This window comes from Euphorbia lathyris, chromosome 4, assembly GCF_963576675.1.
Source record: "Euphorbia lathyris chromosome 4, ddEupLath1.1, whole genome shotgun sequence".
Classification (NCBI taxonomy): domain Eukaryota; kingdom Viridiplantae; phylum Streptophyta; class Magnoliopsida; order Malpighiales; family Euphorbiaceae; genus Euphorbia; species Euphorbia lathyris.
Window position 1 is genome coordinate 43,065,187 of NC_088913.1, and position 16,328 is coordinate 43,081,514.

General features: G+C 41.7%; 1 protein-coding gene across 1 annotated transcript; it reads left to right on the plus strand.

Moving 5' to 3' along the window:
• Window positions 1–3,987: 3,987 nt before the first annotated feature.
• On the plus strand, window positions 3,988–5,489 carry LOC136227401 (WAT1-related protein At1g25270-like). The gene is made up of 4 exons (XM_066016050.1): window positions 3,988–4,282; window positions 4,364–4,426; window positions 4,507–4,623; window positions 4,696–5,489. The coding sequence occupies exons 1-4, from the start codon at window positions 4,089–4,091 to the stop codon at window positions 5,420–5,422; spliced, it is 1,101 nt and encodes a 366-aa protein (XP_065872122.1). The 5' UTR covers window positions 3,988–4,088; the 3' UTR covers window positions 5,423–5,489.
• The last annotated feature ends 10,839 nt before the right edge of the window (window positions 5,490–16,328 follow it).

Sequence of the window (16,328 nt, forward strand, 5' to 3'; positions counted from 1 at the left end):
TATCAAACTGAAGAATGGAGATCATCAATTTATTTCTCATGTTTATTATGTTCCAGCTTTGAAATCCAATATTTTGAGTATTGGACAACTTTTGGAGAAAGGTTATGAAGTGGAGATGAACAGGAATGGGCTGGTTATGAAAGATGGAAAGAAAAAAATGATTGCAAAAGTTCCTATGTCTGCAAACAAGATGTTCAAATTAAAAATCAACAGTGATCGTCCTATGTGTTTGAAAGCCTCATCAGATTCTGCATGGCTGTGGCATCTCAGAATGGGTCACTTGAATTTTGGTGGACTGGAGCAAATGTGCAAGCAACAAATGGTGTATGGATTACCTTCCATAAATCATCCCAATCAGATTTGTGAAGGGTGTATGTACGGGAAGCAATTCAGAAGGAGTTTTCCAAAGGAGTCTTTGTCAAGCACATCAAAACCACTTGAATTGGTGCATGCAGATATTTGTGGTCCCATTAATCCGAGTTCACATGGAGGAAGCCGGTATTTCTTATTATTTATTGATGATTATACTCGGAAAACATGGGTTTATTTTTTGAAGGCAAAATCTGAAGCATTTGAAGTGTTTAAAAAATTTAAAGCACTAGTTGAGAATGAAAGCGGTTTGAAGATTCAAGCATTGCGAACCGATCGAGGAGGAGAATTCACATCTGAGAAATTCAATCAGTTCTGTGATTATAATGGTGTTCGTCGATTGCTTACTGTTCCAAGATCTCCTCAACAAAATGGTGTCGTGGAACGGAAAAATAGAACCATTCTTAACATGACCCGAAGCATGATGAAGTGCAAAGGTATGCCAAAAGAATTTTGGGCAGAAGCAGTAACATGTGCAGTCTATTTGAATAATAGAAGTCCTTCAAAGAAGCTTTTGTAAAAGACCCCCAATGAAGCATGGTGTGGAAAGAAACCAAATATTTCTCATGTAAAAGTATTTGGTTGTCTTGGTTATGTTCATGTTGCTGACGAATTGAGAAGCAAATTGGATGATAAAAGTGAGAAGATGGTGTTTATTGGCTATGCAAAAAATTCCAAAGGTTATAAATTTTATAATCCTCGGAATGGAAAAGTTGTGATAAGCAGAGATGCAGAATTTCAAGAAGAAAGCTCTTGGAATTGGAAGATTCCAGAAGATGAAAATTATGATTTTCTTCCTGTATATGATGATGATTTTGCAGGTCAAAATGAAGATGTAATTATCACACCACCAAACTCACCTTCCACATCTCAGACAAATGTGACAGACTCATCCCCAGAAAGTTCATCAGAGAGACAGCCTCGAATGAGAAGCTTGAGTGAGATTTATGCAGAAACTGAAGAAGTAGATAACGCTACGTTATTCTGTTTGTTTGCTGATACAGAACCTGTACAATTTGAAGAAGCTGTTCAGGAAAAGAAATGGAGACAAGCAATGGATGAAGAAATAAATTCCATAAGGAAGAATGACACTTGGGAATTGGCAACACTGCCAAAGGGAAAAAAAGCTGTAGCAGTGAAGTGGATTTTTAAAATAAAGAAAAATGCCAAAGGAAAAGTGGAGAAGTATAAAGCTCGCCTTGTTGCAAAAGGTTTTTCTCAAAAGGTCGGAATTGATTATGAAGAAGTTTTTGCTCCGGTGGCTCGAATTGAGACAATTCGATTAGTTATTTCTTTGGCAGCTCAACAAGGATGGAAAATTCACCAAATGGATGTCAAATCAGCATTTTTAAATGGAACTCTTGAAGAAGAAGTTTATGTCAATCAACCATTGGGTTATACTGTGAAAGGGCAAGAAGATAAGGTGTTGAAGTTAAAAAAGGCTTTGTATGGCCTTAAGCAAGCTCCAAGGGCTTGGTATTCTTGCATCGATGACTATTTCCAGAAGAATGGCTTCACAAGATGTCCATATGAGCATGCTTTGTATATCAAGGAGAATGAGGATGGAAAAATAATGTATGTATGCTTGTATGTTGATGATTTAATTTTCACAGGATCTGATCAAAAGATGATTGAAGAATTTAAGAAGTTGATGACAAATAATTATGAGATGACGGATTTGGGGCTGATGTCATATTATTTGGGCATTGAAGTTAAGCAAAGTGATGAAGGTGTCTTTTTGTCTCAGAAGTCATATGCAGAAGCTATTTTAAAAGAATTCAAGATGGATAAATGCAATTCAGCTTCTACGCCAGTGGATTGTCGAAATAAATTGTCAAAGCATGATGATGAAGAAAAGGTGAATCCAACTTTGTTTAGAAGGTTGGTTGGAAGGCTGAGATTTTTGACATGTACAAGGCCAGATATCTTATATGGAGTTGGACTCATTAGTCGTTACATGGAGGTTCCAACTTTAACTCATATGGAGGCAGCAAAACGAATACTTCGATACATCAAAGGTACACTGGATTATGGTTTATTTTACTCTTCCCAGAACAATTTCAGATTGTATGGATTCAGTGATAGTGATTGGGGAGGAGATGTTGATGATAGAAAAAGCACAACTGGTTTTGTGTTTTTTATGGGAACTGCTGTTTTTGCTTGGAGTTCTAAAAAACAAGCAATTGTTACACTTTCAACATGTGAAGCAGAGTATGTTGCAGCAGCTTCTTGTGTTTGTCATGCAATATGGTTGAGACGGATGTTAAAAAGTTTGAAGTTTGCTCTAGATGGAGCAACTGATGTTTTTGTTGATAATAAGTCAGCTATTGCGTTGGCTAAAAATCCGATCTTTCATGATAGAAGCAAACACATTGACACCAAGTATCACTTTATTAGAGAATGCATTGGAAGGAAAGAAATTCAACTCAAGCATGTACCATCCAAAGATCAAGTTGCTGATATTTTTACTAAAGCTTTGAAGTTGGAAGATTTCAGCAGATTGAGAGCTGTTCTTGGTGTTACTAAGGGATAAAAAAAATTATAAGTTTAAGGGGGTGTGTTGAAATAATGAACTTATAATTAATAGTCTTTAATTTGGTTCAGTGTATTATACAAGAGTCATTTCTGTACCTGTGTCTGTATCCGTATTTATAGTGAGTTAATGTGGTTTACTAAGAGTCATGTTTGTAATCTATAAATACCTATCAATACAAAGTAGTAAGGTAAGAGATTTTTCTTCTATCAATTATACTCTTCCTCTGTTACCTATGAAAGTTTATTTATTTGATCCAACAGTATCACCATTTCATTTCGATTAATAGGGTCATCCTCCCTCTTAGCCTGAAATATGGATGACAATCATAGTGGCCTACCTATCTTGTACATGGTCAAGATGGCCCCCAGATCTCCAACAATTATGATGTTGTATGCATCTTCAAGCTTTTTCGACTTTACTCCCATATACACCTCTGGTAGGGTAATGGACACCGAGCACAATTTCTCTCGCACTACACCATTGGGTCGCGACAGATTAGGTTTAGGTTTCGAATCTTTCTTTTTCTTTAATAGTTGGCTCATCTCTCATTGTTTCCTCCTCCTCCGCAACAACGATAGGACAACTCGTATCAAATAGCCCCCAGTCAAAAGGGGGGCTTGGACTTGTTGATGTGAAAAATGAGCCTAAAAGCTTGAAGGTCCATTTAGAAAGAGGGTGGAAGCCCATTTGCTCCAACCCAATGAGCCACAAGAACGATGTGGTGCCATCTGGACTGGAGTCGGACTTGAAGGGTAAACAGGTGTTTTATCTACAGTAAAAACTTAAAAATACGTACTGAAAGTGTCTCAATCTCTCTCCTCACTTGAGTTGATTGTCAAAGTTTACGTTGAGACATGCACTCTGATATAAATAAATAAAAAAATAAGAAAAGAATTTAGGAAGGTGGAGGTGTGATAGCACTAAGAAGCCACATATTTACTGTCTGTGATCCACAAGTGTAAAATAAGACCTAAAGATGAATTCCACGTGCAACTGAATTCTGTACTTGTTTTGATTTTCTTTCTTACTTTCCCCATATAATTAAACACATACGTACACTACATAACATTCACAGATGTAACCCTCTCTCTTTTTTTTTTTTTGGTATGGAAAACAGATGTAAACTATTAAAAAATAAATAAATAAATAGGGAATTTTGACAGTTGTGTGTAGAGAGGAGAAAATGAGGCATGTTATAGAAGTATTGCATGGGTTAAGGCCAGTTATTCTGATGATTTTGGTACAAATAATATATACAGGGATGAATGTGTTTTACAAATTGGCTGCAAATGATGGTATGAACATGAGGATTCTTGTAGCTTACCGTTGGATTTTTGCCTCTGCTTTTACTATTCCTCTTGCTCTTTTTATTGAAAGGTTAGTTTCTGGATTTATACAATACAATATTATTGTTTTTGTCTTTGTATCTGAATCTGATTGATAAGTTTGTGGTTTCAGGAAGAACAGACCAAACTTCAGTTGGGGTTTACTTTGGTTAGCTTTTCTAAGTGGCCTTTTTGGGTATGATATGTTTTGTTTTGGGTATATATCTTTTTTACATGTAAAAAATGTATGATACATGATAAATGGATGATTGATAGGGGAACGTTGAGCCAAAATTTGTACGTGGAAAGCTTGATAGTAACATCAGCAACATTTGCTGCAGCTATAGCTAATCTTACTCCGGCAGTAACATTAATACTTGCAGTCTTTCTTGGGTAATTTAATTTTATTAATTGATTATCCTCTTCTTCCTCTTTAAATTAGTTGTAACGGTTATGAATGTGTAGGTATGAAAAGTTGGGATTGAAAACAGGAGTAGGGAAGGCAAAGACGTTAGGAACATTAATAGGAATAGGTGGAGCAATGCTTATTACATTGTATAGAGGTGTAGAGCTGAAATTATGGTCGACAAATGTACATCTTCTTAAAGCAAAGGCATCAGCGCAAAACGGCCACGTTTCGAGCAATTATATTGTTGGGTTTGTGACTGCGTTTGGCAGCTGCGTATGTTATGCAGTCTGGTTGATGATTCAGACAAAGATGAGCAAAATATACCCACTTCATTACACAAACGCAGCATTGACCTCTATAATGGCATCCATTCAGTGTGTTGTTTTTTCAGTTTGCAGTCAAAGAAATTGGAGCCACTGGAAATTGGGATGGAATGTTAGGCTGCTTACTGTTTTCTATTCGGGAATCATAAATTCAGGATTAGTGCTGACCTTTATAGCGTGGTGCGTATACATGAGAGGAGCTGTGTTTGTGGCAAGTTTTAGTCCTCTGTCTCTTGTTCTCATTGCCATTATTGCTTCTTTGCTTCTACAAGAACAACTTCACCTCGGAAGTGTAGTTGGAGCAGCACTGATAGTGTGTGGATTATACATGGTCCTATGGGGCCAATGCAAGGAGATGAAGGAAAAAGCTAAACTTGTTCCAACTCAAAACGAAAATGAATTGATTGACATTCAAGTTGTTTCTGATTCTTCATTGTCCAAGAAGCACCAACATTCTTAAATACACTAACTAATCTAAATGTTATTTTTGTTTATCTAATAATAAAGCATCTCATATTTCACTTTAATGGATCGATGCTCACCAATACAATATACAAATTCAGATATTGATTTTTGTATCAAACAATTCAACTCTTTTATTTATAATTCTAAAATTTACTTATTTACCATTTCTATATCTTTATTCTAAACCATCTAATTAGAGGGTCCTTGCAAATACCACATAATATGAAAATTAAATATTTTGACGGCAAATAAGAATTAGTATTATCTAATAATAAAAATAATTCTTACATTTTTAGTTCAATTGACACAATATTATATCAAATGCTTACTCCAGCGCGGTTGGTTCGATCATGTATGCTATGCTATGCACTAGACCTGATGTGGCATTCGCATTAAGTATGACGAGCCGATATCAAGGGAATCCAGGATTTGATCACTGGATTGCTGTCAAAAACATTCTTAAGTATCTTAGAAGAACTAAAGACATGTTCCTCATATATGGACAAAGAGAATTGAAAATTCAGATGCTAGTCATCTGACTGATGAAAATAATTACAGATCCTAATCAGGATACCAGTTTATCCTGAATGGAGGTTCAGTTAGTTGGAAGAGTTCCAAACAAGGAAGTGTAGCTTTCTCGTCGACTGAATCAGAGTACATCGCAGCTGCAGAAGCATCAAAGGAAGCTGTTTGGATTAAAAAGTTCATAACAAAACTAGGAGTTGTGCCTGACATTGTAAATCCCATTACTTTGTACTGTGATAACAATGGAGCCATTGCACAAGCAAAGGAACCACGGTCTCATAATGCATCCAAACATTATCTCAAGCGATATCATCTCATTAGGGAGATCATAGCTAGAGGAGATGTGAGAATAGAAAAGGTGCCCACTGAGGACAACGTTGCAGATCCATTGACCAAGCCATTACCACAAAGAGCTCACGATAAACATCTTAGTTCTTCTGGTATTAGTTTCAGAAACAATTGGCTTTAGTCCAAGTGGGAGAATGTTGGAATTTAGTGTCCTAAATACAATTGTTTTGGATATAATATTAATGAATAAATTGTTTATTTGGTCATTTGTTTAATCAGATATATAGCATTAATATGTAACTATATATAAAGGCACGAATCTTTCGCAAAGGAAGTAATCCTAAGTTTATTCAAGTAGTTATAAAGTGTTCATACAAGCATGAAGTGAGACTATACTTTATAATAGACTGATAGACTTAAAGTAAACCCAAGTCAAGTAATATGTTATAGGGATTGGCATATTGCTGTTGAGACTTGCATGTAACAGTGTTTTCTGTCGAGACAGAAAGCTGATCTCACAAGCTTTAGATATTCTGATATCTAGACAGTTACATGGATCTGATGAAGGAGTTCATTAGGATTGGGACCCGACTTGAGATAACAGAATGGAATGATTTATCTAATGTGTCAACTGTTCATCTCATCGGTATTAGTAGGTATAACTAATCCTCAGACTCAAACATTCATTAATTAGTAATTCTGGAAGTCTGATACTTTGATTCTGTGCGAGCACGATCCAATAGGTGAGAGCCTAGGGTGTGTGAGAGCAGGGTTGGGTGTCACGCGAAGTAATTACATAATGGTTAATGTCAGATTGAGCATTCGTCACTCCCGATAAATGGGAGATATATCCAAAGGGCCGCTTGTGGTGAATTGACTGAAATCCTTGCAAGGTGATACAGTTAAGAGTAGAAATAAACAGTTCACTTAACTTATCTTTCAGAGTGAATTCAACCTGTACAAGTAAAACCGGACTCTTCGTTATATGTAACCTTGACACGTTCCATGGTTATAAGGAATTGACCGAAAGGATATAGTTTGATGACAAGTAGAGAAATTCCGATCAACCTCCGTCCCTGTGGGGGCATCGTTGGGTTCGATGGGGGGAAGCGCCGATGCCAAAGTCAGTAAGGATGAACAGAAAGGCAAGCTGAAGTGACAAAGGGTAAGGATATGTGTGTGTGTACCTGGATAGCCTGAGACGTAGGCTATATATAGCTAGAAAGTCGTAACCTTCAGAAACTAGAAAGCCTCCATTAATGCCCCATTAATGGCGGTTATAAGTTATCCTTAAGCTGGCGGTTAGCTAATTGATAGCTCATTAATGGTCTTTATGGCCAGGTCGGCTCAGCCGTTATAATGGCGAATGAGTATCCAAGGAGATTCGCCTCATAGGTTCACCGGTGGATCTCTTTTAATGGGCCCTTGGAGATCCGGTGATCCGCCAGTCGGATCTCATCAATACGCGGCGTTTCCTTTGGTGAATATCCCCTTAAGTCCTCGGGATAATATCTCAATGTTATCAGAAGCCCCCCCCCCCCAAAGTTCCTTTAAAGTCCTTTAGGGCTTTTGAACTTCTGGGCGCCGTCATGATTACCTATATTAATGAGCACTCTGTTCGATGCCAATCGTAAAGTGACACGTGTAACATGCGCTTTGTTCAAGGAAAGAGAAGACGCCTTCTTCTTCTTCTCCCTCTTTTCCCCATTCCGTCTTCATTTTCATTTGCTCGAAGCTTTTTCTAGGAATTTCAGAGTTCAAAGTTTTACGATTTCATGTAAGTTCATCTTTCCTTACTCTAATTGTTCTAAATGTTTAGGAGTTCTTCATCATCTTCTAGATCAACCTCTGAACTCTTTAATTCGACCCCTTCTCCTGAAATTGTAGTTAATTTTAGTTGGACCACTTTATCATCGGAAAATTCATCTCCCTCTGAGGACACAATTAGCTCCGATTTAGCTGGGTTATGTAACTCGGTGCGTAATCGTTATCAAACCCGTTCAACCAGAAGTCAAACTCTTTCTACTTCTGTCTCCGGTACTGCTCCGGCCGTTAAGCCTTGGTGTTTTCCGGGAATAATGGCTTCTCCTTCCGTCCAGCCTAGGAAAAAGAATCCTCGAGCGGAGTCTACTTCGTCTCGTATGAGTGCCGCGGATTTAGCGGACCTGGAGGATCGCTTCCCTTGGATTGATAATTACGAGACTCAGTTAGCCGCAGCCCATCAACGACCCTCCTGTCCGCCTAGCGGTTTTCTAACCGTATATTGTAGTCATGTAGAGAGAGGGTTCCGACTTCCTCTCCCAAAGATGATGGCGGACATCCTCTCTTACTTCCATATTACTGCCAGCCAACTACACCCCAACGGTTGGTTGGACATGGCTTTAGACTGCTACCTCGCCTCAAATTTAGGAGTGGTATATACGGGTCGTGTCTTTAGAGCTTTCCATAAACCCTCAACTACACCCCAACGGTTGATAATAAGTCAGCTATTGCGTTGGCTAAAAATCTGATCTTTCATGATAGAAGCAAACACATTGACACCAAGTATCACTTTATTAGAGAATGCATTGGAAGGAAAGAAATTCAACTCAAGCATGTAGGAAAGATCAAGCGGCGAATCCTCCAAAGGATGCCGGGAAACGTCCCGCTGGAGCAATGGTTGACCCGCCACTAAAAAGGAGGAAGCCTACAGCTACTGGAGGCCCTAAGCTTATGGCGGATGCCATGAAGTCCGCAATGCCCGCAGTGGAGATGGAACAGGTAGGTTGTCTTTTTATTTTTCCCTGTTCATCAAGTTTAGGATCTGAGTTTTGATCTTTGAATATTTGTGTAGATGGCGAAGCCTGATCTGGGCGGATACTGGTCCGCCAAGTATGGGGCCCAAGGATCTTTGGAGAATGAATCCGTTATAAACGACCTAGATGAGGCTCTGGGCCAGTTGGGCGAAGTGCAAAGGAATCAGAACCAGATCCCCGGTTCCACTCATGCGCAAAAGGGGAAAACGGAGCTCCTCACGGTAAGCCCCCCGACTAAAAAGGATTTCTTTTTGTAGACAACGTTGTTCCTTTGCTCTTTTCTTTTGACGAAACTGTTTGTCTTTGATAGATGTACACTCGCATACGTGCTATGGAGGCTGAGCTCCTTCAAGGCGTGGCGGATAAGGCCACCATTGAAAAGTTGGAGAAAGAGGTAGCGGATGCCAATACGAACCTCGCCTCTGTCAATGCAAACATTGCCTCAGCCGTGTCCGCCTTGGCTCTTAAAGACGCAGAGATCAAGAAGCTAAAGGACAAGATCGCGACAGATGCTAAGAACTATGAGGTGGCTATAGGAGAGGCAGAGTATACGGCTGGTGAGCAAGCTTTCTATTATGGCGAACTGCTCATGGCGTACATCTCCCTAGCACATCCCGAGATTGATTTCACAGACCCGCAGTTCGCCGTCCTAGACCCAGATGATGTAGCCAAATATAACAAAATGCTAGACGTTAAGGACTACCTCCGTGATTATGTTCGGAGATGGATGAAGGGACCCATGGAAGAAAGCAAACCCCCCACTAACGTCGAGCTAGTGGAGCTTGGGGAAGTGCCCCCCAAGGCGGGTGAAGAACCGATCATCGATAACGCCCTTCCTCTTGGTCCAACATCTTCCGTGGAGAAGGAGGTACCCTTTGTAGGCGTATCTAAGGCTGTGGAGAAGGAAGCTTCTCAAGCAAGTGCCGTAAGCGAGAAGAGTGCAAAGGAGGATGATCCCATTATTACTTAGTCTTTTATTCTTGGGTTGTAATAATAAAAAAAACCTTAAGTACAATTTGTTTAATCCTTTATGGCAACTACTTATTTTGCTATTACGTTTGCGTAAGTAAATATATAGGCATTTAGGATTTATTTTGAAGTAGGTGGCCAACCATACTCCATCATATGAACCTTTGTGAAGGTTAGAAGCTGTTTTATTCCATTGGAGGAAGTAAAGCTGCCTAGGGGATCAATTTGCTACCTGTCTTTGAGGTAAAGTGATCCGCCCGTAGGACTTGTGAATCCTTTTTTGGGAAGGATGTAAGAGAGTGTAAAGACCTTGCATCCAAGGATCGTTTTAACTCTATCTGAGGAGAAAAAGTAGCTATGAGATAGCAGTACTTTTTAATGCGGAGAGCGTTGGATGCCCCCCTTCTTTTTAAGACTGGAATATTAATATTGCTGTAAGAAAAACTTTAAAAAGAAGATAGAGAATAGAACAATTGATGTTTATTGATAGGAGAAATGCTTTATTACAGTAAGCAAGTCTTACATGTGAGCCTCGTTAAAACCTTTAATAAGAAAAACCACATGGGAAAAAGCTTACTAAAGGAAAAAGAGTACTCAAGACCGTATGCACTCTTTATTTTCTGACAAAATATTTGCGGAGATTTTGGAGGTTCCAGGTGCGTGGCAATGTGTTTCCCTCCATGTCTTGAATTTTAAATGTGGTGAATCCAATCTGGTCTACTATTTGATATGGTCCCGTCCAGGTGAGCCCTAGCTTGCCCTTCCCTTCTCGAGACTGGATTTTGTCAGCTTTGCGGAGCACGAGATCACCCACATTTAGGTCCACAAGCTTGGCATTTTTGTCATGGTAAGTGGCGATCCGCTGCTTGTATGCCGCCATACGTACGTAGGCCCGGTCTCTTCGATCTTCCACTTGATCAAGACTCTCCTTTAACCTATCACCATTGTCCTCCTCACAATAGAAGGCAACTCTATCACTGGGGACCTGTATCTCAATCGGGATCACGGCCTCTACACCATGAGAGAGGGCGAACGGCGTTTCTCCTGTGGCCGTCCTAGGAGTTGTGCGATAGGCCCATAAGACGCTTGTTAGCTGATCCGCCCATTTTTTATCATGCTCCCCTAATCTCTTCTTTATGCCTTTTACGATCGTCCGATTTGTAACTTCAGTCATTCCGTTGGATTGGGGATAGTAAACGGAGGCGAATCTGTTTAGAATGCCCAATTTCTCACAGAAAGTTTTGAACTCGTCACAGTTGAACTGTGTTCCATTATCGGTGATGATGGTATGGGGGACGCCATATCTTCCCACGATATTGTCCTTGACAAATTCCACCATTCGTTCAGCAGTGATGGAGGAAACAGCTTCGGCTTCTACCCACTTGGTGAAGTGATCTACTGCCACTACCACGTACTTCCTCTGCCGGCGGGTAGGAGGGAATGGCCCTACAATGTCAATGCCCCAGAGGGCGAATGGTCGTCCTTCTATGATGGGCCTCTGGAGATGCTTGGCAGTATGTGATTCATTCGCATGAATCTGACAATTATGGCAAGTTTCCACCAACTTTTGCGCATCAAGTTCGGCTGTTGGCCAATAAAATCCTGCTAACCTGGATTTCTTCAAGATTGAGGCGGATGCTTCATGGGCCCCACACGATCCTTCGTGCAGCTCCTTGAGGACTTGTCGTCCTTCTTCTGGCAGGATGCATTTTAACCAATGATGGCAAAAAGATTTTCTATAGAGACCATCGTTGATTATGGAGAAATAAGCCGCTTTTCTGACGATCCGCCGTGCCTCTTCCTTATCCTCAAGTAGAGTTTCACTCAGCAGATATTGGCGAATGGCCGATCTCCAATCATCTTCAATTGTTGTGAGCAGGGATACTTCCTCCGAGGCGAAGGCTGGAGCTATTTTAACTTCGAAGGGACATTGCGGGTCCGTCCAGTTCTCCTCACTAGAGGCCATTTTGGCTAAATGATCCGCCTCAGTGTTGGATCCCCGGGGCACATGAATTAGTTCCCACTTAGTTTCTTTAGCCTTAAGGTGATCTAGCAATTTTTTGACTTCTGCTACGTATTTGGCCAAAACATCATCTTTTACCTCGTAATTCTTGATTACTTGATTGACCATTAGCTTGGAGTCACTATAGATCACAATCCGCTCGGGGGTGATTTCTTTGAGTAGGCGTAATCCCAATATCAGAGCTTCATATTTGGCGGCATTATTAGTTGCATGAAAATTCAATTTTGCTGCGTATCGTAACTTTATGTATTGGGGACCCTTGATCACAACGCCTATGCCAGCTCCATCCGCCGAGGAGGCACCATCGGTGTACATTGTCCACTCTTCCACTTGAGATTTGGGATGATCTATCCCCTCTTCGGTGAATTCATTCACGAAGTCTGCCAAGACCTGACTCTTCAAAGATGACCTGCTTTCATATCTCACATCGAATTCACCAAGGCGAATTGCCCATTCCATCAACCTTCCAGAAGTGTCCGGCTTCTGCAACACCTTTCTCATTGGTATATTCGTTCGAACTACAACAGTATGAGCCTGAAAGTATGGCCTAAGGTGGATTGCTGTGGTGACAACAGCCAACGCCATTTTATCAAGCTTAGAATATCGGGTTTCGGCATCTTTTAAAACCTTGCTCACATAATAAATCGGAAACTGCTGGCCATCCTCCTCTCGTATCATGACCGTGCACACAGCTTTATCCGTAACTGATACGTACATGTAAAGGTCCTCACCTTTCACCGGCCGACTCATCATGGGCGGCTCCGTGAGAAACCGTTTGATCCCTCCAAAGGCCCTTTCACAATCCTCGTTCCATTCGAACGACTTTTGCTTCTTAATGACTTTGTAAAAGGGCTGACATCTGCACGCTGAACATGAGATAAACCTGCCCAAGGCTACGATCCGCCCATTAAGGCGCTGCACTTCCCTGAGGTTCCGTGGTGCTTGCATTTCTAGGACAGCCTTAACCTTGTCAGGATTTGGGCTAACTCATTTCTCGCTGATCATGAACCCTAAGAATTTTCCATATGTTGCACCAAAAGTACATTTCTCTGGGTTCAGCTTAATATTGTGGCATCGGAGTACGTCCAGTACTTCCTTCACATCATCTGCATGCCTTTCTACGGTTGTGCTTTTAATGATCATGTCATCCACATAAACTGAGTAGTTATCACCCTTGCTTTCCGCGAATATCTTGTTCATCATCCGCTGATAGGTGGCTCCTGCGTTCTTAAGCCCAAAGGGCATGACTTTGAAGCAATAAGTGGCTTGGTGAGTCACGAACGAGGTTTTGATTCTATCTGAAGGCTCCATGGGAATTTGATGATAACTTGACTTCACGTCTGTAAAGGAGTACATAGCGTGCCCAACAGTTCCGTCCACGAGTATGTCAATACATGGCAAAGGGTAATTGTCTTTGGGACAAGCCTTGTTAAGATCTGTAAAGTCGATACACATGCGGTAGGATCCGCCTGCTTTTTTCACCAAAACGACGTTCGCCAACCATTGAGTATAAAGTACCTCCTCAATGGCGTCCGCCCGTTGGAGCTTGGTGATCTCTTCTTCTATCACCTTCTGTCTTTCAAGCCCGTGGTTTCTTTGCTTCTGAGCTACGGGAATTGCATCTTTGTCAATGTTAAGCTTGTGAGTGATCACATCTGGACTGATCCCGGGAAGGATCTCATCCTTCCATGCAAAGACATCCTCCGCTCCATGGAGTACCTTAGTGATTGCGTCTTTAATTTTGCCCTTGAGCCCTTTAGCCATTCACACCTGTTTTTCATCCGCCATGAGGTACATTTCTGTCTCGCCCAAGGCCATTGTGACGAGCTCCTCCTCATCCTCCTCCTTAGATTGGGGGCGAATCATTAGTGATGCCGAATACGTCTCCTGAGCCACCTTTTGGCTCCCTCTGATCATTACACCTCCCTTGGCCGTGGGGATGTAAAGCGTTAAGTGGCGTATGGAGATAAGGGCTGCAGTTTCGGAGATAAAGGGCCGTCCGAGGATGATATTATAAGCTAACTGACCATCCAAGACAGAAAATTCCAGATCACCTTTCCAAACCTGATCATCGTCTGCAAGCTCGCAATCCAAAGTGACTTGGCCTTTTGTTTGGACGGTGTATCCTGTCACTCCCAGGATATCTACCACAGTTGGCTCTACTTGGACTGGATCAATCATAAGTTTGGCGAAAGCTCCTCTGGTGATGACATTGCACGAACTCCCAGTATCAATCATAACCCTTTTCATCTCCCAGCCTTCCACCATCATAGTAATGACCAATGCATCTGCATGGGGAGAGATCTCAGGACCTACATCGGCAAAGGGGCGATTCAATGATGCTCTATCAAGAGCAGTGGTCTTTGCCTTTTTCAGCATCGGTTGATATCTAGGTCCGCCTGCTATGACATTAATGGTACCCTTTCCCTTCTTCTTTGGGTCTTCTCTGGATCTATCGCCATCTCCCTTCTTGCCATCATTTTGGATGAACCGATCCAATTTGCCTCTCTCAATGAGACGCTCAATTTCCTGAGCTAACTCCCAACACGCATCGGTGTCATGGCCATTTTTCCTGTGATATTTACAATAATTTTTAGGATTTTTACCAGTATTGGTGTACTCCCCCCCTTTTGGTTCGGGGTATGAAATGCTCCGTTTGTGTTGACTGTTCTCGATCCACATAAGCACTTCACTTTTAGAAGCATTGAGAGGCGTGAAAGAGGTGACAAATGCCGATTTGTTCTTAGAACCTTTTCGCCGACCTCTAAAGGAGGAATCCTGGTGCTTGTCCTTTTCTCTATCTCGATGGCGAGAATCGCCTTTGTCCCTTCTAGGTGGAGATAGAGATTCACGGCGAATGTCATCCACCTCCATAAAGTCCTTACAGCGCTCTATTAGTTCTGCCATGCTGGTAGGCTTCTTGCGAATTAGATCCTCCTGTAAACTTTTACAAGTGGTATTTTTTACCAGAGATTCCACTGCCATGGAGATATCTACATCCACAATTTGTATACACAATTTTTTGAAGGAATTTATATAATCTCGAAGGGATTCATTCGCCTTCTGCTTTAATTCAAAGAGCTTCCTGGATTTGACCACTGGAGGGATACAGCCAGCGAATTTAGCACAAAACTCTCTGCTTAGTTGGTCCCAACTATCAATCGAGCCAGGAGGCAGTGATTGGAACCAGCCATAAGCGGGACCTCCTAACGTGGTGACAAACATTTTGCATAGTACTGGCTCGGTTGCACGATTGAGGCGAAGCAATATTCGATATTTTCTAACATGTGCCTCCGGGTTGTCAGCACCTGTGTATATAGCGAGATTAGGTATTTTAAAATGCCTATCCATCTCCTCTGCTTCAATCCAAGCCGTGAAGGGCGAATCCCGATTGGCGAATGGGTTATGCTTGGCATTCTCCTCATTCATGCGGAGCACCGCTGCTCGAACTCTGTCATCAAAATTCTTCGGATCCGCCCTTGGGCGACCCCTCTGTGGAGATCTGCTTGGAGAAGATGACGAACTGGATCCTGAAGACGGATCCGAGGGTGATCGCCCGCCACGTCCGCCTCCGCCTCCATGCCCGTCTCCACCTCCACCTCCTCCGCCTGGGAGAGCCTGACCGCTATCTCCTCCAGCGTCTCTTGAAGGAATATGCCCATCATTCCTCTGGTGTGGTGGTGGTGGTGGCAGCCCACTTGGATGTGGCCTGTCTAATGGCCTTTTACTCTGCCTACGTCCAGTAGATAGGGATGACCTGCCTCTATGGGAGGATCTCAGCTCTCGAGGCGAAGGTGATTCAGACCGCCTACTTTTTTCCTTTCTACGCTTCTTATGCTTTCGCCCTTCCGATCCACCCAAGGAGAGGTTTGTCCACGGTCGCCTTGGGATATCTGATCCGCCCAGATCAATCCACTGGCTAGTGGATCCGCCCACCAGAGTTTGAGTGGTTCTTTAACTCCCTCCTGCACCAACAGGAAATAACTCTCGATTGATTGGTCGTTCTCCTAACGCCGTCGTGGTTGATAGGGGTCAAAAACCCCTATCTTTGGGTACGGTTTTAGAACGGTTTTTCGCGTTATTTAGTTAATAAGCGAGCAATTCACGCATTTAAATGCTTTTGTGTGAGTTAGTTAGAAATTTGAAATGTTTTATTTACTTTTCATTGTTTAGGCTCGTTTTATGACCAATTTAGGCAATTACGGCCAAAATAGCATGCATAGTATAATTCTGTTATCTTTTGAAGCTAATTGGTCCGTCAAAAGTCGCACCAAACGAAGCGTTTGCTCAAAATAAGCGAT